Source organism: Myotis brandtii, unplaced genomic scaffold (assembly GCF_000412655.1).
Source record: "Myotis brandtii unplaced genomic scaffold, ASM41265v1 scaffold847, whole genome shotgun sequence".
Lineage (NCBI taxonomy): Eukaryota > Metazoa > Chordata > Mammalia > Chiroptera > Vespertilionidae > Myotis > Myotis brandtii.
In genome coordinates this window covers 1,997,241-2,020,823 of record NW_005371441.1, presented here as the reverse complement: position 1 = coordinate 2,020,823, position 23,583 = coordinate 1,997,241, and the positions used below count along the sequence as shown (strand labels likewise).

Below are 23,583 nucleotides of genomic sequence, written 5' to 3'. Positions count from 1 at the left end.
GCACCGACCACCACATGACGCCCTAAGACATCGTCATCCCTTCTGGGTGACCGGCCAGACGGCGTAACTCCGAGATGCTGGCCCAGGTCCTTGGCCTAAAGTGCCCTCATGCCCTAATTTCCTGCCCTATGTTTGCCGATGAAGAAGACGTCATATTGCAGACGACTTCATGTCCCAAAGAAGACCTCTTGGTTCTCCAGGAGCCGCTCTCACCGTCTCAAGGTGACGTCCAAGGAAAGCAGGTCAAGATGCCAGAACTGATGTTGAAAGGATGTCTGCTAGGGATGCCCACGTGGTCAGACAGCGCTCCATGCCGGCTGCTCTGACAATGCATCCTCTCCACCCCAAGATAGCAGGCAAGAAGGGCCTCAGGACAAGCCAGCATGGGAAAAACTACCTTGCATTTCCTTAGCTGACTTTGGGGCTAGCAAACGTTAGACAGAACTAAAGAACCGCACTCTGGAGCACATTTCTTTAAAAAAAAAAAAAAAAGGAGTGTAGCCCTAGCCAGTTTGGCTCAGTGGATAGAACATCGGCCTGTGGACCAAACGGTCAAGGGCACGTACCTTGGTTTCAGGCTCCTTCCCGGCCCAGGCCCTGGTCAGGGTTCATGCAGGAGGCAACCAATCAATGTGTTTCTCCCACATCGATGTTTCTCTCTGTCTTTCCCTTTCCTTTCCACTCTCCCCTAAAAATCAATGGAAAAATATCCTCAGGTGAGGATTAATAACAACTACAACAAAAAATAGAGTGCATTTCTCACAGGAACATTCTGGCTCTTTTGTCCTTTCTTTGGTGTCCCAACTTTTCAGACACTAAAACACCATGAGACACCAGGATGGGCAGGGGGACTGTACCCACTGTATGCAGCTGAGTCTCCTGCAGCCCAGTGACCCTAGTTAAACATTCTTTCCAGGTTCTTTATAGATCATCATTATCCTACTCACTGTATCTTCATGTGATAAAAGTGACATCTCCTCAACGCAGTGACTTAATGTAAACAGAAAAGTAAAGAGAAAAAGAAAAGCTATTCACAATATCCTGGCCAGAGGTTAAGATTTTGGTGTCTGTCCTTCTGGTCTTTCCCATATGGAATGTAATTTACTTCTCAACAGCATCATTTCATATACTTTGCTTACATAGTAATATTTTTATGTCATGAAATTTATGCCAAGTAATTAAACAGCCCTTATAAATTATAGAAACTTAAAGACAATATCAAAACAATGAGGCCCCAAGACAAAGACCACCTACTGAATTTTTTTTTTTTGGCACGAGATTTTTGGAGTTTTTGTAAACTATTAGGTTTATTGAACACTATAAATCATAAGCTTTGAAAGAATTTTGGAAACATAATGGGATAATCTGTAGATTATAGAGTTGGAAAATCATAAAAATAATTTGCTCCTTTCTCCCCACAAAGATCTGCACTGGCCAAACGATTTCTTAGAAGGAGATGTGCTTAGTGGAGATGGGCTGGCCAAGAATCCTGTACCATTTTGCAGCTTTCACCAATGCGCTGGAAAGAATATATAAGTATAATGTCATTGAAGAGAAGCAAGAATGCAGAGAGGCTTACTGGGAGCGAAGACAGTTCTTTAAGGGAGGGAGACTACCTGCAGGAAGGTGGAAAACACCCCCAATACACTAAGAGTAGGTCTCAGAGGTGCGTTAGCTGAGGAATCCACGACTGGGCACTTCTACACAAACAGCAGCGGAGTCAACGTTCCAGTGAAGTGTCTACCCAGTTAATGGTATTTATTATTACTATTATTTTATTGTGCTGACCAATGGCAATAAAAGGAGTCACTAACTAGAAAATGATGAATTAACTAAATGGTAGAAAAATCTGGCCTATAAGTAAAAATGGAGGGTAAAAAGAAATATTTAAAAAGCTGAATCTGGCCCTAGCCTGCTTGGCTCAGTGGATAAAGCATCAGCCTGAGGACTGAAGGGTCCCGGGGTTCGATTCCGGCCAGGGGCACATGCCTGGGTTGCGGGCTCAATCCCCAGTGGGGGGCGTGCAGGAGGCAGCCGATCGGTGATTCTCTCTCATCATTGATGTTTCTATCGCTCTCTCTCCTTCTCCCTTCCTCTCTGAAACCAATAAAGAAATATATATATATATATATTTTTTTTAAAAAGCTAAATCTGGAGAAAAACCTGAATGCTTCAGCATTTCACCACGGGACCTCCCCAAATCAGAAAGATGTTTCTTGTTTGAGCAGGGACTTGCTTGCGCTGTGATTCTCCACTTTTGGACCTCCTAGCCAGCCAGAGAGGTGTGCCTCCCTGAGGACACAGAGAAGGGATTTCTCCCTTTGTTATAAAGCCCGGAGCACTTGCGTGGTTTCAGTTACTGGAGTCCGTCCTAGGGCCCGTGAGGGAAGGAGTGGATCTTGTTTACCTCGTGCATGCTGTAGGTGAATGAATGAATGAATGAATGAATGAATACTGCATGAAAATTGAGCAGCTTTCTGATTTTGAGGGCTCAGCGTGGGCTTTCCTTCTGGAGCAGATACATGAACATGTATTTCAAAGACACTCACAGGAACACATGCTGAGTGAGTAGGAGTCAGAGTGATTCATTAGGCAGGGACTTCCCCACCCACGGGGTCTCTCCGGGGTCCCCACGCCCCTTTCCTCCTGTCATCTCGGCAGGAAATCACTGCACCGTGTCTCCCATCCGGTGAGGAATGTTAGAAGCATTTTAGCAGGGCCCAGAGTGGGTCAAGTAAAAGTCAATACCGGCCTTATTAGGCTCCGTCATAGAGACCAGACCTCTCAGGCCACGGCTTCCACGAGTTTCCTGACCTCCAGGAACATCCTTAGTCCCCCTCGCCCGGTGCACCGCCACACACTGCCCTGCTCTGCGGTGGCGCAGGGGAGCTCTGTCCAGAGCCGGGGCGACAGGGGGCAGAGGGCGCTCTTCCGGAAACCCAGTGGGCCCCGCCCCGAGCAGCATTCCACACAGTTACTTCCCAACCAGCCACACGTCGGGGAGGAGCAGAGGGATGGATGGGTTGTTCACACACGAGTTGTGCTGACGGTTCTGGCTTCCCAGAACTGGTCTCCGTGGTGTGCATGTGGTGCTGTTCACGGGCGGGGAGGAGAGGCATAGTAGAGATGTATGCAAAGATTTTACATTATATCACGATTCCTTAATGACTGCTGAATGCTAAGGAACTGGCTATCATTTACGAGCCACAATTTTTACACCACACCGTTTTCTTTGTTAACTGACTTCCATTTACCTCGGGGAGCTGTAAGCTGCCTGGAGTGGAAAAGCTTCTTTATTTTGGGGTTCCCCGTAGCTGCCTAGAGTGAAAAAGTGTTTTCATTTTGGGGTTCCCCAGAGCACCATGCCTGTGCACCCTGGCTGAACGAATGAGTCTGCTGGGTGAAGACTCTGGGATTTCAGATCTGCACAGGACAAACTCTAAACCACGCGGATTTCCCCTCTGATGTGCCCACTGCTTCATGCTCCACGTGGGCACCCGCGTGGTCCCGTCTCCCGGGCCTGCTCTCTCTGGCCTGTACTACAGATGAGCTCTTCCTCCTAAGCACACGCCTTCCACTGAGGCCCAGAACTACAGCACGGAGGGGCTGCCACCACCGGGGCTACGCTAAGGAGCAGTAAAGCAAGCTCTTCTCAGCACACGTTTTTGTTAACTGAGGTTAATTAAACCGAGGGTGTAGGTGCATGAGTTTGACAAATGTATGTAGCCATGGAACCACTACCACAGTCAAAATATAGAGTGTTCCCATCACCCAAAAAGTTTCCTTTGCAGTCGGTCCTCATCACCATTCTCAATCAAGTCAGACATGTCCATCACCCTGGACTCCACAAGTAAGTGGCCCCCCAAATATGTCTCCAGTCTGGCCCTCTCTCCACACTCACTCCCCTGCAGCCACGGCGCCGATTTCACTCGGCTCCTGGGTGAGCGTCTCTGCCCTCTGCACACTTCCCACATCGCTGCCCGAGCTACTTTTCTAACCTACTAGTTGGACCACATTCTTTTCCTCCTTATACAAATAAAACCAACCAAACACAGAACCCATGCATCCTGACTCCACAGCACGCTTGAGAAAAAATCCAAGTTCCTTCAGATGCAGTTGAGCTTCATAAACAGCTTGGCCCTGTCTTGCCATCCCAGTCCCATCTCCCAGCCTCCCCAACCTGTCCCACTCCGGCCACGCTGGGCCACCCTGGGAAGGGTACATCACGTCTTCTATGCCTTTGAGTCAAAACTCACTGTTTCCCCAGCAAGAGGTTGAGGCCTTCATGAGGCATCCTTGACTCTCCTTCTCTCCCACACACCCTGCTCCTCCCCAATCCGGGCAGAACTAGCTGCTGCCTTCCCTGTGCTCTGAGGGCATTCACAGTGCCAACATCTCCTGCTCTACATTCCTCTGTGCTGCTCAAACCCACACTCCTCCCCTCTTAGTATCCCTGGGCCTCACATGTAGTAGAAATGAGAAAACACTTTTGAAAACATTTTGCCTAACACTAAATGAAACATGCATGTTTAGTAAGATAAGGATTCTGTACGTTTAATGCACTTTTGGCCTAACTATTGCTTGTTTGCATAACAACAGAGCCACAAGGTTTATTAGGAACATCGTTATGTTTCTTATTAGGGCTTGGATCAGTTTGTAACAACAACAATAATAATAATGATGACGATGATTTAAAATTTCTGTTCTAAATCTAATCCAGGAGCACTCCTGTGATGAGAAGTCAAATTTTAACCACTGATAGTTCCTGAGGGAGGACCATTGGATCATTCCTTGTGTGGCTACAACGAAGCATTTTCTGTTTGAAGCCTATCACCATGGATTTTAAGTGCTTTATAAGTTTTCATTTCTCTGCTGTCTCCCCTCCACCCACAGAGAATCTGAAATAACACAATAATCACCCTACAGCAAGGTAGTCCCATTACAATAATGCCAAAAAATGAGAACTCACGTGACCCACAGAGCTTCCCACGTGATGGATTGAGAAACAGGGTAGAGGGTGAAACACTGATTTCCCCCAGCCCTTGCAGAGGCTGAGCTGGTCCTGTTTGGCATGAGCAGTTGCCTCAGTTTACCCCACAGTTCAGTGAAAACTTACCATTTTGAGTGCAATGACGTGAAAAAGACTGAGACGCACTAAACTAAACCATTCTACCATCTAAACGGCAGACTGAATTCTGCAGAGTCATTCCCTTCTGTGTTCTATAAGCAGAATCAGTCTTATGACTCAAGGGATCCTGAATACACCATTGCCACCCCCCACCCCCCCCCAAAAATCCAAACCACAATGGCGAAGTGTTTTGTGGTGGAAGAGATTGCTTAGAAAAGCAGCAAATGCCATTAAGTGCTTCCAATACCTGCTGTGCAGAGCGCTGGCCGAGCATAAGCACTTCAGGCATCATGACATCAGACGGAAGGATTTCTGGAGGGTATTACTCACCGTTCCGACCAATGGGTAAATGAACCCAGCGCCGATGCTGGCCCGGACATCACTAATGGGCAAGATGAAGTCCCTGGGTACCCCTTTCTTGTCGGGTTGGTGAGAAAGAGAAAGGTGGGTCTTTGCCATGCAGATGGGCAAATTTCCAAAACCCTGCGAGAAAGGAGAGGCAATGTGTTCATTGAGCATAAATGGGAGTCCCCTGTACTTGCTTCATGTGACTCCGTACAACTCCCACAGCTCAGATCCAGGCACACAGTAGGGACCTTTACTACCTGGTCACTGAGCCAGAAGGTGGGACAGACACTCATCTCCATGGGCTCATCTCCTGGCAGGTTGAGGATGTCTGTTATTTATCTCGGAGAAGTCTCCTTACGGGAAGGCAGCATTATATGTGTGTTTGGGGGAAAGCGTGGTTATTTTCAGCAAAGCAGCAGCAGCAGCAGCTGTAGAAATCACTTTCCAAGGATATTAATATCCGGGACTCAGAAAGGTAATCTGGAGAAAGGCTTGGTAATGAGGCTTTTAGCCACTCGTTCTTGGAAGCTGTCAGGAAGCAAAGGGCCCCTTTGTGTTGGCTTATGAATCATGGCTATTTGATCTGCGATTACATTATAGGAACTAAGATGAGGTCACCACTTAAGCCGCTTATTTTTAAGGACCAAAGGCTGCGCCTGACCCAGCGTTCCAAAGGTGAAAGAGCAGGAAGTCACATGTGGGGTCTCACAAAAAGGACAGTGTCCTCGCAGCCTGGTTCCGATTAAAGGGCACAGAGTGGCCCTTCAGAGACTTGGCTAATTAAGGGCAAGCGCATACTTGACACATCACTTTTAAGGAATATCCCCTTGGTAGAGATAAAAGGAATGCAATCTTCAGAGGTGACCCACACAGAATTCCTTATGATTCAACTGAAAACTATCTGAAAAATGTTTGAGTTTATCGATGGGGGCTGGGTGTGGGGTGGGGCTTTTTTCTCTTTGAAAGGATGTAATACTTTTATATACTGATCAGAATTCTGCTGGGAACAGGCATTTTGCTCTGCAGAAATGGGGCCCGGAATTTTGGGTTTCAGCGATCACTCAAATATTGAGATAATTTTTAAATTTAAATTTTATTTTCTGATTACAGTTTGTATTCAGTACTATTTTGTATTAGTTTCAGGTCTATAGCACAGTGGATAGACACTGGAAGTGATTTTAATCAACTGATGTAGGTTTGCCAGTGGGGATATTAAAAAAACACACCGCCCTAGTCGGTTTGGCTCAGTGGATAGAGCGTCAGCCTGCAGACCAAAGGGTTCGATTCTGGTCAAGAGCACGTACCTTGATTGCAGCCTCCTCCCCGGCCCAGACCCTGGTCGAGGCGTGTGCAGGAGGCAACCAATTGATGTGTTTCTCTCACATGGATATTTCTCTGTCTTTCCCTCTCCCTTCCACTCTCTCTAAAAGATCAATGGAAAATATCCTCGGGTAAGGACTAACACACACACACACACACACACACACACACCACCAAAACCCAATATACCGTATTACTTTATAAAATAAAGCATTTTTTAAGACTGAAATAAAAGCACCTAATATTAAAAATTCATTCACACACACACACACACACACACACACACCACCACCAAAACCCAATATACCATATTACTTTATAAAATAAAGCACTTTTTAAGACTGAAATAAAAGCACCTAATATTAGAATAAATGACAGTCCTTAAATATTATTAAAAATTCATTAAAAAAAAACCCCACCTAGGACAATGACTTATTTTACACATTTCATTGCACATGATTGGAAATTTCACCACAGAACAATGTTTGCATATACAACAATGTTTGGGAATCTTTTTTTTTTTTTTTCTTCTAAAGCACCAGTCAAATATATGCATGAAAAATCCTAAGAAAACAGTGTTGGTGGTCTTACCAACACTGGTAGGCATGAAGTATTTAACAAAATGTTAAATATGATTTACAAAGCAGACTTCCCAGCTGGGGAATAAAAACACCTCAGACAATGCTCCCAATGAGGCTTTGCCATCAGCTTGTGAAGGGCTTTGACTTCTATCTAGCAAAGAGGATGGGCATTCGAGGTGTATGGTCCTCCTGTTAGGGTTAACCGGCTAAATGTGCTGCAGGGAAGTCCATTACCCACGACCATTCAAGGACCAGACAGTGACTCAGGCTGCTGAGTCATGGCCGCCTTCACAGCTGCTTGGGGACTGCCTCTGTCACCCTCTGGAGGTAGAAGAGGATAGGGCCTTCAACCTTGGTGAACCTTCTCAGCACCAAGCCACGAACCACTCGTGTAAGAAAGAACACCCCCCCCCCCCCCCCCCGCCACCTCTATGTGCTGCACTCGTATTTGCCTAACCTGGCGCCACGCTAATATTTTTAAGGTAGTTAGAGACCTGAAATGAAGAGGAAGTACTACAGATCACCTAAATCTGACCACAGCCACAGGTCTAGGGACAGTTGGATGTTTCCAGCTGAGTGGGAGGGACTAAAGATCACACCCCATATTAGACACATTGACAGCCACAAAAGTCAACGTTGCATATCTCAAAAATATAATGTTCTAATTACAGTCAACACCCAACACCCAAGGATAGCATTTCAATCTCTGTGGGGCACCAAGTAAATTAAATCAAGTTCTGCTGGTGAGACATATATGAGTTCTCAAGTCAAGGTGAATATTTCAAGAGCCTAAGGTGGATTCCTCCCCTCCCCCAGCCCCAAAAGTATAACTTTTACCTGTTGTGTGTAAAGATCAATTTTGGATTGTGCCTCAGGAGAGAGTTCTATATCTCTGGCTCCGTAGACAGCCTGTGCAATGGTCCTTATCTTTTCCACAATTGGAAGCTGGAGAAACACACATGACAGCAAAATCATTAACTTTCATTTCATCACAGAGTTAAGGGAAAATCAGTGAGATTTTCTGCAATTGTTTACAATTCCCCAGTTTCAGATCAGAGGTCAACAAGCAAATAAGAAGCCTTAGATGTTCAGCCAAGTTAGAGGCTGCTTAGTTCAGCATTTTTATCCAGTGCAGCATTTAAAAAATGTGGTGTCTCCTATGCTTTTTAAGCTCAGAACAAGAGCTTAAAAACACCGAGTGCTGATTTCTAAGTGGGTCTCAACTCGGATTTTTATCCAGTGCAGCATTTAAAAAATGTGGTGTCTTCTATGCTTTTTAAACTCAGAACAAGAGTCTCCTCACCAAATACCGAGTGCTGATTTCTAAGTGGGTCTCAATGCCAGTGACATGACAGAGAGTGTCGCATTACTAAAGAACGGCTCATTTTCTTATGAGCAGAATAGGTTGAGATTTTAATATAAATGTTGTTGTGATCAAACACTCTGTTGGGAAATCGAAGGTTGAATCTAGTGTCACTTTAGTCAATTATGAGAAATCTTGAAGAAAGGGGAAAATCCGAGAAGACTAAATATGGACAAATAAATGTGTGGGGAGATGAAAAATCTTCCAGGATGCTAAATGGAAAATATGGATGCAGATTGCTGGTAAAATGCTAAAAGCCATCTTAAGAAACAAGAATGGTTCATTAGGAAAGGAATCTGCCACAGGTAAAGTGATTCTTGAGGTAAGCAAAGCATTTGACGAAATTGTTCAGAATTTGCTGTGGGTAGGAAATGCAGGCATAATGCAGTTAGTAGGTTTACTCTTGGGTGAACAGTTGCTGGACCAAGTGCTGGTGGAATGGACATCACCCAAGGAGCAGAAGCCTCTCATGGCCTGAGTCAAGCAAGGATGTTGGTTGGCTATGGCAAGTGGCACATTTGCATAAATTATTGTTGCTATCCATAGGAAAGAGAATTATCCAACAGGGCAAAATAGAAGCTAACTCCACCCTCCCAATCTGATAGACCCCAAAACTGCTTTAAAATGGGATTTTCATTATTATAGTTTTTATTATGGTATAGTTGTTCTGTGGTCTGGAACTTAAATATTGGACGTTTCAACAAATAAAAAAAGAAATGAAGATACAAACCATTATAATCTTTCAATGAAGGACATTAAAAGAGGATCTGAATCATTGGAGGGAAATACTTTGTTCATGGATGAGGGAACTCGATGCTGTACAGATACAAGTTCCCACAAACAACCTATTAGTTCAATGTAATTCCAATGGAAACCCCAAGAGCACTCTTGGCTACATGGCCAACTAATTCTAAAATTCATCATAAAGAGTAGTGGCATAAAGAGGTCAGATCACTTCAAAAATAAATAAAACCAAAAGAACAAAGACAACAGGATCTGCCTTACCACCATACCAGGTATCAAAACTATGCTAGATAATTCCACGTGGTATGGACACAGGACCAGACGCATTAATCAATGGGAGATAAGAAGGAACCCAGAAAGACACCTCAGCAGGTGTGGGATAGTATGCAGCAGAAACAGGGAAAGGGCTGCCTTTCCAACTGAATTCTGGCTGGAAAGAAAATTAGATTCCTGACACACACCTGGCCCCCAAATAAATTCAATATGGAACAAAGGCATAAACTTCAAAATAGGAACTCTAATAGAGGAAAACATTGGGAACTCTATGCTCTGAAGGTAGGGAAAAATTTCTTAAATAAGGTAACAATAGAATACATCCCAAAGGAAATGATTTATAGATATGACTACATCAAAAATTTAAAACTTTTTGTATAAAAAAAGATACTGTAAATAAGGTTAAAGGATTGGGAAAAATCTGGGAAAAGATATATGCAAATATTTTAAAGTCAAAAGATTAGCCCGGTCCATGTGCTCAGTGGTTGAGCATCAGCCTATGAATCAGGTCACTGTTCAATTTTGGGTCAGTACATGTGCCTGGGTTATGGCTTCGATCCCCAGTAGGGGGCGTGCAGGATGCAACCGATGAATGATTCTCTCATCATAGATGTTTCTATCTCTCTCCCTCTAAGTCCTCTGTGAAACCGATAAAAAATATATTAAAAAACCTTCTCTCATCATAGATGTTTCTATCTCTCTCCCTCTAACGTCCTCTGTGAAACCGATAAAAAATATATTAAAAAATCTTTTAAAAAATATATTTTTCACAGAGAGGAAGGGAGAGGAATAGAGAGTTAGAAACATCGATGAGAGGGAAACATTGATCAGCTGCCTCCTGCACACTCCCCACTGGGGATGTGCCCGCAACCAAGGTACATGCCCTTGACCGGAATCGAGCCTGGGACCCTTGAGTCCACAGGCCGGCGCTCTATGCACTGAGCCAAACCGATTAGGGCGAAAAACCTTTTTTGAAATAGTCAAAAGCTTAGTTACTAGAAAGGATAAAAAAACAAGAACAACAATAACAACAACAACCAAAACCTCCCACAGATCAAGAGAAAGACAAACAAATATTTAATTCTGGGCAAAAGGAGTGTGACTAATAATCATAGGAAAAAATGCTCAATCTCATTATAACCAAGGAATGCAGATTAATGAAAAACCAATGCACACCCATTAGATTAGTAACACTGATCAAGTGTAAGTGAGGATGTGGGGGAAATGATCCTTCTAAGTGCTCTTGGTTGAGATGCTGATGGTCTAACCTACCATGAAAGCTTCCTAACGGTCACTTCACTTCTAGTACACTCTCTACTCCACCAAGTCTAACCTTCCCAAAATGGACCCAAGTAGGAAAAACTCAAACATCTTCAGCTTCCCATGGCCTACTAGTGGGCAAAACCTGACATTCACGCATCTGTATGCTGTGCTCTGAAGCATCACTCGATAAGACACCTTCTTCTTGCTTCTGAGCCCTGCACAGGAAGCCTCTGCCCCTATAATCTTTGGAGACCAACTTCTGCCAAAACCCCCTGAGCTCTCCATGGTCTCTCTCAAAGGCCAGCTTCTCCAGGAAGCCTTTACTGCCCCCTCCCCGCCCTGCCCCTCAAACACACACACACACACACCACACACACACACACACACACACACACACAGGCATTCTCTTCTCTGATGTCCTGATGCCCTCGTCATGCTCTCACCTGGGTGTTACCCAGGACCAGAGGCTCTTCAGGCTTGGCAGGGAGTGGCGGCCAGCAAAGCTCATGCCATCTCAGATGCACTGATGCACCTCAAATGGCAACAGCCCCAGGATCAGAGTCTGACACTAAATCTACCGAGGGCAAGAGGCCTTTTGTAAACCATGTCACAGGAGAAATCAGAGAAGAACTTCCACCTCTACAGGGGACAACTCTGGGAAGGAATAATCATCATCTTCCAGGAAGGCAGAATAAGAAACAAGGTCAGAAATTAGAAGTACTTTTTAGCCCAATATTTAAGGAAAAGCTGTAACCACCAGAGCCGCCTCACTGAGTAGTGACTGTCCATTCGGGGAGAATTCAGTCTCAGGCAGGTATGGTGCCAGGAATGTTGTGCAAGAATGACTGCACGAGGGTACAGCTGAGGCTGGGCTAGAGAGAGAACCTCCAGGGCAACTTCGAATGTAAAGGATTCAATGTTCGTATTAACTGAAGAATGAAGAATGGCCCACCAGCATATCCTCAAGCCCTGTACAGCTGGACAAAGGAGTGGATGTTTCTAAATTTCCTATTGCCGAAACATGGATTCCGTGTGGTTCCATCGTTACAACAATCGATAAGAAAGTCCAGGCGGCTGGAAGAGGCTTAGGGGAGAAAAAGAACCTATGTAATATTTTCAACAATAAAGATTTAAAAGAAAGAAAGAAAAAGAAAGAAAGAAAGAGAGAAAGAAAGGGAAAAAGAAAGAAAGAAAGGAAAAAAGAAAGAAAGGAAAAAAGAAAGACCAGGAAGCAATGTGCTCAAGGCAACACTGAGAGGACTTTTTACTTTATTATTATTTTTTTTAAAATATATTTTATTGATTTTTTACAGAGAGGAAGGGAGAGGGATAGAGAGTTGGAAACATCGATGAGAGAGAAACATTGATCAGCTGCTTCCTGCACACTCCCTACTGGGGATGTGCCCGCAACCAAGGTACATGCCCTTGACCGGAATCGAACCTGGGACCCTTGAGTCCGCAGGCCGGCGCTCTATGCACTGAGCCAAATCGGTTAGGGCAGGACTTTTTACTTTAACCTACCATCTCACTCATCAGCACAGTGAGTTGATGGGCACTGAAAGGCCTGCTGTTGATGCTGCACTTAAACTAATATGATCTCCTCTCACGTCAATAAATGCCTTGCAAAGAGCAGCCTTTTTTAAGGAATAAAAGTTAACAGGAAGCTGAGAGATATTTCTAGCACCCACACAGCAAGCACAATGACCCTGCTTTGCCAGGGAAGTCAGTTCTCAGGATACTGTGTCCCAGGCAGTGTCCCCGCGGCGTCCTGTCTCTGCTTGCACCCCCTCCCGGCCGCTCCAGCCGTCTGTGGGTGTCGCAGCACAGCTGGGTGGCTGTTACCTACATCGTCTTACTGCAGCGCGGAAGCAATGAGAGAACGTGCTGTAAGTGTCTCGCTATACAAACCTCAGGTAATATTATTATGGAGTGGGGGCAATAGCGACTAAAAGAGTTATGTTTCCTCTGGGTGCAAAACAAAATGACAACAGAACAGATATTACTACTCATAACATATTTAATGAGAAGAGTAGCACTATTTGCTGTACTCTGTGATCTGGCAATAAAGTCGGTCAGTGTAACTTTTCTATTAGGTAATCATTAAAGAACTCACATGGGAACAAATGGTGACTAGTGAAGGTGTTAGTGTGGGTAGGTATTTAGTCGGTTTATTATTGGTTTTAAAAATGAAAATACTTCATTTCAAGAAATATAAATATTTAAATTTTAATTGTGGTAAAAGAGACATAACACAATTTACCATCTTAACCATTTTTAACTGTACTGTTTCATATTCTCTTTTAAAAAATATATTTTTTATTTATTTCAGAGAGGGAGAGGGAGAGATAGACAGAAACATCAATGATGAGACAATCATTGATTGGCTGCCTCCTGCACACCCCCCTACTGGGAATCGAGCCCGCAACGCAACCCGGGCATGTGCCCTTGACTGGAATTGAACCTGGGACTCTTCAGTCTGCAGGCCGATGCTCTATCCACTGAGCCAAACCAGCAAGGGCTGTTTCATATTCTTTAGTGCCTTCTCCTTGTTGTAAAACCAACCTCCAGAGCTCTTTCCATCTTGAAAAACTGAAACTCTGTCTGTATTAAATACCAACTCCCCTGCTCCTGGCAAACCTTTCCACGTCCTGTCTCTGGGAATTTGACTACCCCAGGACCTCAGATCTGTGGAATGACGCATGGACAATGGATGTCCTTTTGCACCTGGCTTTTCATTTAGCACAATGTCTTCAGAGTTCATCCACGTTGTAGCGTGTGCCCAAATTTCCTTCCTTTTTACGGCTGAGTAGTTTTTCATTGTGTGCACTTACTATATTTTCAATCCTACTCATCTGTCAGTGCGCCCTGGTCCCGCCTTTTGGCTATTGTGTGGAATGCTGCTGTGAGCTCAGCATGTGGGCCCGGGCTGGACAAATCCCTCCTGGAGACCCAGCTTCCAATCCTTCGGGCATAAGGAAATAGAGGTTTTTTGGTCAACACCTAACCTGTCTTCCTTTCTGATGTGCATTTGAAAGTGCTGTGGGAATTCCAAGCAGATGCCAGGCTGACTGAGGGCTGTGCAGTTGTTTAATTTCCTGCAGGAAAACTGCAACCTCCCCCACACGACACATGGCCGGAGCAGAAGGCCGTGCAGAGAGCAGGAGGGGCCAGCAGCCGAGGCCCAGGCGGGAAGCCTGTTCTCCTCACCCTTGGTTTCCAACTTGACCTCAATGTACAGACCCAGCCTCACCAACCCTCAGAGGTGAGGATGCCCCCTGGTCCCCCCGCAACGAGAGGACGGGAGACTGCACCACCAACGAACACTCGGGCCCGCATGCTGAATAAACAAAGTGCTTCGGCTCAGTGCAGCCAGAAATCCCACCACCAAAGTTCTCTTGGGCCCCCTACCACAATCTTCCTTTTTCACTTACATGTGCAAGTAAATAAATAAAAAGAACATCTCAGTTAACAGATCTTTTGGGTTTAATATAAAAACTAAAAAAGGCCCCAGTAAGGCAGTTCCCATTGCATACGGGCTATTTATATTGTGTCAGCGGGCAAGGAAGTTCCTGCTGTTTCTCTGCTTGATTCTGGGCAGAAGTGTAATCCTTAAAGAAAAAAAAAGCCAAGCTCAGCCCAATGATCCTGATCTGAACTTGATATTCTCTGTAGTAAATGATAGTTTTTCTGAAACAAGTAAAACGATAAACTAAATTATGAGTGTTTATGCACTAGTCATGCCTGGCTTTCCCCTGGCTCCATAAATATTTACTAATTTATTTATTCACCACATCTTTCATCCTCATATCCCTACCTAGGACTGTGGCCTGCACACAGTAGGCATTTCATAAACGTCTGGTGAGGGAATAAATAACCATATACGGTAAATCTTTGCAAGACGTCACGCAGTGCAAAGAACTTCAGGGACTTTCTGTACAAAGCACTCGTGGCGTGAGGACAATGGTGAGTCAACAAATGGGACAGGACAGTGTGGGACAAGGGCTCCGGGAACCCTTCTATTAAAGGTGGGAGGTCATGGGCTGCAGGGAAGGCAGGAAAATCAGCAAAAGCAGGCAAGACGTAAAAAAGGACCTTGAATCACGCCTGAAGGACGTGAGAGATCTGAGCAAGGATCTGAAAGAAAAGATGATTCCACACAGAGGACGGCACACGTCAAGGTGTGAATGGCAGCAAACACAAGGTTTATTCTGGAAACAGTGCCCATTCTCTTGTATGAGCTTGGCATATTAATAAGCTATTTCACAAAGCCTGGTGTCTACACTAGCACTGTATGTCAGATCATTTTGAGCTAACCGTGTACGTTAAATCTTCATCTTCACCCAGAATGGAACCCTGAACATATTCTGCATTGGTTAGGTCCCAAACCTCTTCAATGTACATTCAGGAAACCGAAATAGTCTAGCACAGAGCCGTCCACTGGGCACTTCCTGTGATGATGGACATGTTCTCTCTGCACTTTGCACTCAGTGGCTGTTAAGCAGGTGAAATGTGACTAGTGCAACCAAGGAAATGAATTCTGAACTTGAGTGGTGGCACAGCACAGGAAATAACTGTGACCAGCGGCCACACTGTGGCACCGTCCCTGGCATAGAGCAGGCACACCATAAAAGTGGTGGCAGCATAGAGGTAAGCTGGAGGGTGGGCCTTCATGCTCCTCAATGTTCACTTCGTGGACGTGGCGATCCAGGCTCCAAGTTAGACAGCACAGCCTCCTCGAAAAGGCCTGCGGGAGCTGCCGGAATTATTCACTGAAGTTACTTAAGACCTGCTTTTTCGTGGAATAAAACTGATCTACAAGTTCCAGAAAGCAGTTATCGAAATAAAAAAAAAATTATTTTTTGGTGAGAAGAAAATGGGCGAAAATAAAGTGAATAGAATATTAAGTGAAACAGAAGAGAGTTAGAAATGAAACTGCTGGATCTGGAGGAAGAGGATGCGAGAAGCTTTATGACAGGGCATCGCCGTCCGCAGCCCTCAGACCTCCAGGAAGACCCAGGAGAACACGACACAGCGCTCCACCACCCACACTCCGCTCGCTCTGAACAAGCCCACGGCGGCTGAAGTGCTGGGCCACTTTGCCGTGTCTTCGCCAGCCACACGGCATGAAAACTACATTGTTCTTTTGTTTCACCAAGGCCACAGAGGGGAATTAATACGAATGAGACGTTCCTATGCTGTGATGTGGGCAAAATGTTTGCCAATGCCCATAAAATATTTAAAGGGAAGGACCAATGAATAAACTTGCAAGTTGAATAGAAATCTCTGGACACAGTAATTATTTCATTTTGTATTTTAAATGAAGCATGAATTTTAAATGACCTGCAAGTGCAGTTTGGTAAATAACCTTTCCTGTATTTAAATAAAAAAGTATAACGTGCCCTAGCCGGTTTGGCTCAGTGGACAGAACATCAGCCTGCAGACTGAAGGGTCCTGCATTCGGTTCTGCTCAAGGGCACATGCCCAGATTGCAGGCTCGATCCCAGTAGGGGACGTGCAGGAGGCAGCCGATCAATGATTCTCTCTCATCATGGATGATCTTCTCTCTCTCCCTCTCTGAAGTCAATAAAAATATATTTAAAAAAAGAAAAGTATAACATGACACCATCGGCTGGTAACTTACACGGAGCGTACCCAAGGTGCAAGGGGTTCCTGACAACGCACCCTCAGGGTCAGGAGAGCAGCTCTCGTTGTAACTGTGAACAACAGGCCCATATCCTCGACACAAAGCATGTCCTTAGCTGGAAACCAGCACACATGAGCAGCACATGTGAGCTACCACGATGTACATGCTGACGTCCATGAGCCGCCTCTGAGCAGCCATCCCTGTCGGCTCGCTGGCCCCGAGCAACAAGTTCACCCAGAGGTGCTCAATCTAAGGCCACCAGGGTGTGGAGATCGCTGGGTCTGGGGAAGGAAAAAGGCTCCTGGCCAGAAAATCTGCGTTTGTGCCTGAGAAGGGACAACAAGGAATTCACACGGTGAGCTTCTACACTCTCAAACGGGAGATTACAGCAACGCCAAAGGGAAGGAATACAGCAGGTCCTCCCATCACATCCTTTCATCCAATGCTGTCTCGTCATAAGAATGTAGTTTTCTCTGCTGAAGTGGTCTGTTAAACATGGTGCCTTTAATGGTAACATCTGCGATGATATTTAAAAAATGCTCCTTCGTGCTTGCTTTTTAGGCTGAGAAAATGAATACTGTCCCCATACAATGCTGTGATGTCTGAATTTAAGTCAGAAGGGCAGGGATGGACCAGCTAACTAACATGTGCTGGGACACTGACAGTTCATTTCACATCCTTCAGTCTGTCCTGATTGGTCCATCATTTGAGATGAAATCAATGCATTTCTAGAAACTTCTGTCAGAGCGACAGCCCCTTTTTCAGGGTAGAAGAAGGCACTTAAATGAAGTCACAGGAATCCCTGTGACATGCACAAAGGAAGCAGATCCAGATCACTGCTTTTCTCACAGGTGCTATTTCCAGCACCGGACACAAAGCCGGGGGGAGCTCTGCCAGAATCACACGGGGCCCAGCAGGCTGCGTGAGGAAGCTGGGCTGGTGCTAGCAAGTGTCCAATCTCACGAGACCCATCAGGCACAGGTGAGCGAGCAGGTGGCGGCCGAGGAGGTGGGTGACAGACTGCAGGCCCAAGGAGACTTGACAGAGACCCCGGAAGCCAGCGCTGGAGAAGAATCCAGTTTTGACAGAGATGGCAGGAGAGTTTGCAGGTGGGTGTGGTGTGGTCGAGGGGAGATGATATGGGAATTCAGGGCTGAACCATGGGGAGGAGGCCAGGGCAGAAGAGGGTGGTGAGGGACAGAAGCAGTTCAGGTTGGACGACCGGAGCCTGATCATCAGTAGGAAAGGAGAATATAAGGGAGGACATAGGGAAGAGAAATGGGTTCTTGAATGGGATACTTAATGACTGGCAGATGTAAGGGGCAGCTTCCTATAGAACACGCCACACATTCCATGCACAGGGAGGGGGAAGGCAGGGAGGTGCGGTTGTGGGGGAACCACACAGACCAAGGACAGGGCTGAGGATAGGGAGCAAAGAGCCAGAGGAGGTCTAAGGCCCCGAGGGGGAGAAACAGTACAGGGACAAGGGCAACAAGAAGAACGTCCCTTCTCCTTGGAGTGTTTCTTTGCAATGATTCTGAAATACAGGAGACATACAGAGATGTGCAAAAACGTCACTGTCGGTTTTTAAATTCTATTAACTAAAACTATACATATATATATATATATATGTAGTGTGAATGTACTTAATGCCAACGAAATGTGCATTTAAAAATGGTTAAAATGGGAAATTTCACTTATGTATATTTTTTACCACAATTTAAAAACACTATATATACACTACATATACATACATATACGTAGTCATACGAAGGCATTTTTATTTATTTAAAATTGGAGGCTCTGGTTGCAAATGCCTGGAATCCCATTAAAGGATAACCCCACCGACAACTGGCATATGTTCAAGTTTCAATAATTAAGAAATAGAAAATAATTCCTCAATAACCAACCCAAAGCAAACCAAACCAAAACAAAACCCCTGCCTTAACCCATTGTACACTACAAGGGTCCGCAGATGCAAGCGGTGTGCCTTCCCCACACACCACGCGTGTCTATAAAAAAAATGTTTTCTCTAAGTGGCAGCCCTGATCAACTTTAAAATTAATATGTTCAAGTTCCAATCGTTAAGAAATAGAAAATAATTCCCCAATAACCAACCCAAAGGAAACCAAACCAAAACAAAACCCCTGCCTTAACCCACTGTATGCCACAAGGGTCCTCAGACTGCCTTCCCCACACGCCACGCGCGTCTATAAAAAAAATGTTTTCCCTAAGTGGCAGCCCTGATCAACTTTAAATGACCAACTTTAAAATCATTTTTCGTGAGAATTTTCAGCTGAAAATATTCAAGAACACCCGAATTGTGAGTAATATATTTATTTTTATAATATTCACTGCAAATTGATTTTTTAAATTAAATTCAAAATACCGTGGTGCGTGGGGGTGGTTTCCGTTTTGGACGGTGGTAGTTAATGGGTTAAAAAGACCAGCAGGGGAGAAGACGCCTAACCGTCCAGGCAGTGAAAGCACAATAGTCCAGGAAGGAGGGATGCTGGCTGGGGCCCTGGGCCGAGTCCCAGGTCTGTTTTGATTTCCCTGTATCCAGCCCCCTCGCTGTGATCAAGAGAATGGCTTCACACAAAGAACAGGAAAGACCTTTTAATAAAAACAAACACTAGCCCCTCTTGCTGTCAAGGTTACACCTCAAGATGTTTGCAAGGTTAGAAGAAGGCTACAGAGATGATTTTCAACCTTAATTCCTGATTTAACAAACAATATTCAGACTGATTTGCAAGCTGACTTTCAGTGTCAACCCATCCTTTGCAAAAGCAACTGAATTTCTACTATATCACGAATGGTTTTCAATTCTAATGGAGAAACAATGCTAAACGTCTTGCTTTGATTTGGTGGTGCCTTTCTGTGGTGGGCAGGCAGAAAGGAGCAGAGCAAGGACGATGGGCCAGGTGCAGGGGTCATCAGGGTGAAAAGCCGTGGGTGCCTAGCAGAGGACAATTGTAAGAGTGGGACCTTATTCCCAGGTGGCTTTCCTCCCCTAGCATATCGCTGGCCGTGTGGTTTGGGTTCGGACACCCTGACCTCTCCTCCCTAGGGATGACATTTAGGCCTCAGTTCTATTCCAGCTCGAGGCCCAGAAAAGCAGCAAAACCAGACACGCTACACCTTAGCCAAGGCTGACTTCAGGACCAGCTGCATTGACTAGTGACCCCCTGCCCTAGAGCTGACCAATCAATCAGTGGAGACCCTGATCCTGAAAGAACACACCTGGAAAGCTAATGAATAGTCTATTGAGACCTCCCCTAAAATCTCCAATTTAAAACCCCTGGGACATAAGACCCAATGCACTCTCCCTTTTGGGGCCTTTCTCCTCCTTCCCCCCTCCCCCACTGTGCATCACCCTTATCTTCCTTACTTCTAAGCTCCAAGGGCCCTTCCTTTGCCTCTATAACTTGTTTCCCAAGCCCGGACCGCCAAAGGGGTCGCAACCCACAGGTTGAGAACCGCTGCTCTATAACTTGTTTCCCAAGCCCAATTCTTCTATGAATTACTTCTTCAACCTCTGTGATTTTCCAAATAAATGTTCGCTTATAGTTTGAGTCTTGGCTCTGAATTCTTTCCTAGCCAGAACCCAAGTACCGAGGTTACTGAACCCAGGTACGTCCAATCCCACCATTCTAACACCAGATGCTGCTCTTGCCACCCCCAACATCTCTTTCTCGGTGCACTAGAAGCCTTGGATTCTAATTCCTGGTTTTAAGCTGCTTGGACAGGAAATCAATCCTAGAGTCTCCAAAGGTACCTGCGTTGCAAGATAATTCTTGCAGTCAATTCAGGAGGCCCTCTCTCTTTCTTTCTTTTTAATTTAAAAAAAAATAATTTTATTGATTTTTTTTACAGAGAGGAAGGGAGAGGGATAGAGAGTTAGAAACATTGATGAGGGAGAAACATCGATCAGCTGTCTCCTGCACACTCCCTACTGGGGATGTGCCCGCAACCAAGGTACATGCCCTTGATCGGAATCGAGCCTGGGACCCTTCAGTCCGCAGGCCGACGCTCTATTCACTGAGTCAAACTGGTTAGGGCCCCTCTCTCTTTCTGAGTGATTGTGGCAGGAGGAAGATCTTAACACTGCTTGCCAGCTTCCTACGTTTCTGCATTTTCCTCTGAGGCACTTAATTTGGTCCTCACAGCAAGGAGGTGAATTTGAAGTTGGTGTTACTTTCAGACACTATTGATAAGAAAGCTGAGGCTCAGAGATATGAGTCAGCTTGCCCAAATTTGTATCTGTAGTAGGAATTAAACCTTGTTAAGATTTGAACACAATTCTGCATGACCCCAAGGCTTTATTCTTCTTACTCTAAGTGTCCCTTTGTTATGGGGGTAAGTCCCCCATCTTCTCCGAACTTCTGTGTCTGCATCTATAATGCATAATCCACCGACTTATGCTTGAAAAAAGGTATGAAAGAGGAATGTTAGCTAGTAAAGTGCAAACATGGATTTGTCTTTCTGCCATCCTATTTTCCTGTGTGCTCGCAGAGATATTACACTAGTCAACTATAAAGATATTGTAAAAAGTAATAATACAAAAGACAATGTCATATAGAAGATGAACTTGGAGGGAACTCTTAACTTCTTAAAGGGGACTGTGGTTGTCTAATATGATTGATATAATATTGTGGTGGGCAATTAGATAGACATGAGCAGAGCAAGGATGATAGGCCGGGTACAGAAGGTTACTGGGGCGGGAAGCCCTGGGTGCCTAGCAACGGGCAAAACTGGGAACACAAGGACCTCACGCCGGGGGTGACCTTTCCTCCCCTAGTATATTGCTGGTCATGCAGTTTACACCCCCCTAACCTTTCATATTGCTGGTTGTGTGGTTTGGACTCGCTCCTGACCTTTCATATGGCTGGTCTTGTGGTCCAAACCCTCCCCTGACCTTTCTTACCCTGGCATCTTCCTAGTCCAGTGATGGCGAACCTTTTGAGCTTGGCGTGTCAGCATTTTGAAAAACCCTAACTTAACTCTGGTGCTGTGTCACATATAGAAATTTTTTGATATTTGCAACCATAGTAAAACAAAGACTTATATTTTTGATATTTATTTTATATATTTAAATGCCATTTAACAAAGAAAAATCAACCAAAAAAATGAGTTCGCGTGTCACCTCTGACATGTGTCATAGGTTCGCCATCACTGTCCTAGTCATAAGACCCCCTTAGAGGAGGAACAAGGGGCCAGAAAGAATAGCCTCATATGACACCCATAACAAGCCCTTGCACGACCACTCCCTTAAGGGTTGGGCCCTCAAGACAATGAAGTTCTGACCCGCATTACATCATCTTAGGAACACATGTAATTTTGCTCTTTCTCCTAAATTCTCCCCTCGAGCGAGACTTGCAACCAGGGGAGCAACAGGCAGCGGCTACTGCAGCTTATCCTGCATTAAGTCCCTAAACCTGTCTCAAAGGCCCCTTTTCTATGACTTTTCAGTGAGCTAAAAACAGTCACTATGACTTTTACTTCCAATGAGTCCACGCAGCCCGGCGTGGCTCACTTCTTTGCTCTGTTTCTAGGAAGCTAAAGCAGAGCACCGCCTAGGCTCTCTCCTGTTGCCTTTTTTATTCCCGTGGGCCGTAGTTTGCCCACGGCTGGCCTAGGCTCTCTCCTGTTGCCTCTTCTATCCTAAGCCCTTCCTTTGTTTCACTGTTCCCAGCTTTAAAAAATATGCTCTCAAAATCACCTGGACTTGTTTTGTAAAATCTTTTCCTGCATGAAATCAAGAATCCATACACTACTGGCCGGCCCTAGGCAGACCTGCCTCGGGCCCAATCCCTTTCTGGTGACAATATGATTGAGAGAATGTGACGCACTCTATTTAAAATTTAAATATGTTAATTCCTACATGATAAGTTTCCTATGAGCAATTAGGTCACTGCATTTTATTCCAAATTTTTAAAATTATTATGAATCAACAGCTGCCTCCAGTACTCTAATCAAAAGTTGCCTACTCTTGAATTAGGAGATACTTTGGTTAAAAATGTGCAGAATTGTTCTCGAGGAGTGACTGCTTAACTCAATTTTCTGTAAAGTTTAGCATAGACCCCCAAGTCAGCAGTGTAGCTTGTTTCTTGCTTTAACTACGGGCTCCCTGCTGTTGTCCAGCCTCACAGTGTCTATGAGGTCAGGTGTCTCTCTTTCTCTCTAACTGTTCCTCTTTCCATGGGGGTTTCGAGCCATTTGTACTCCCCACACACAAGCAATCATGCCCTGTGCTCCCACACTATTTCAACTTCCTCCAAGTGATCTCAGGTGTCTTTCTTCTGTAACACAGGCCTGGGGCAGGGGTGGGGCCATCCGAAATCAGACGCCATGGATCCTGTACTGAATACGTTCCTAGTGTGATGGAGCTGGAGGAGGTCCCAAAAGGCACACAACACAAGCCCAGTCTGAACTGAGAAGCAGGGGCAGCAGGGTGATTCATCCAAAAGCATTTTATCGCCTTTCTTCCTGCAGAGCAATCCCACACCTACCAAGCTGCCAAGCACCTAATGATTAGTCATGGTGGGGGTCGGGAGACAAAAGGGAACAGAAAGGGTTTCAAGAAAACCATTACTTAGTCTACAAAGGTTCCCCAGCACTAAATATGCAAGAAATCAGGGGAAGAAGAGTATGAGCTCGGTTATCGTCTGCACCAACAAATTCAGATTTCTATGCTGTTACAAGACAAGGTTGTAAATGGGCTCACTGACCAGTGACAGGAACACAGCTCTGAGGGAGGCAGTATGAAGTGAACCAGAGCAGTACTAACTCTTTTCACAAACAGTCATGTAACAAGAGGCCGGGAGGCTGATTATCAAATAAACAATTATGCAGCTCAAATCTAATTTCTGTTATAAGAAAAGGGAGCAGCATATGTTGGCAAAGGAGGTAAGAATCC

At 45.1% G+C, this 23,583-nt stretch overlaps 1 protein-coding gene across 1 annotated transcript in view; it reads right to left on the bottom strand.

Moving 5' to 3' along the window:
* Positions 1-23,583, bottom strand: part of MTHFD1L (methylenetetrahydrofolate dehydrogenase (NADP+ dependent) 1-like) — a 166,596-nt gene that overhangs the window by 32,704 nt on the left and 110,309 nt on the right. The window contains exons 25-26 of the mRNA XM_014532123.1: positions 8,215-8,322; positions 5,459-5,611 (exon numbers count right to left, since the gene is read on the bottom strand). Of these exons, the coding sequence (XP_014387609.1) occupies positions 5,459-5,611; positions 8,215-8,322 (261 nt within the window). The remainder of the gene's footprint in view (positions 1-5,458; positions 5,612-8,214; positions 8,323-23,583) is intronic.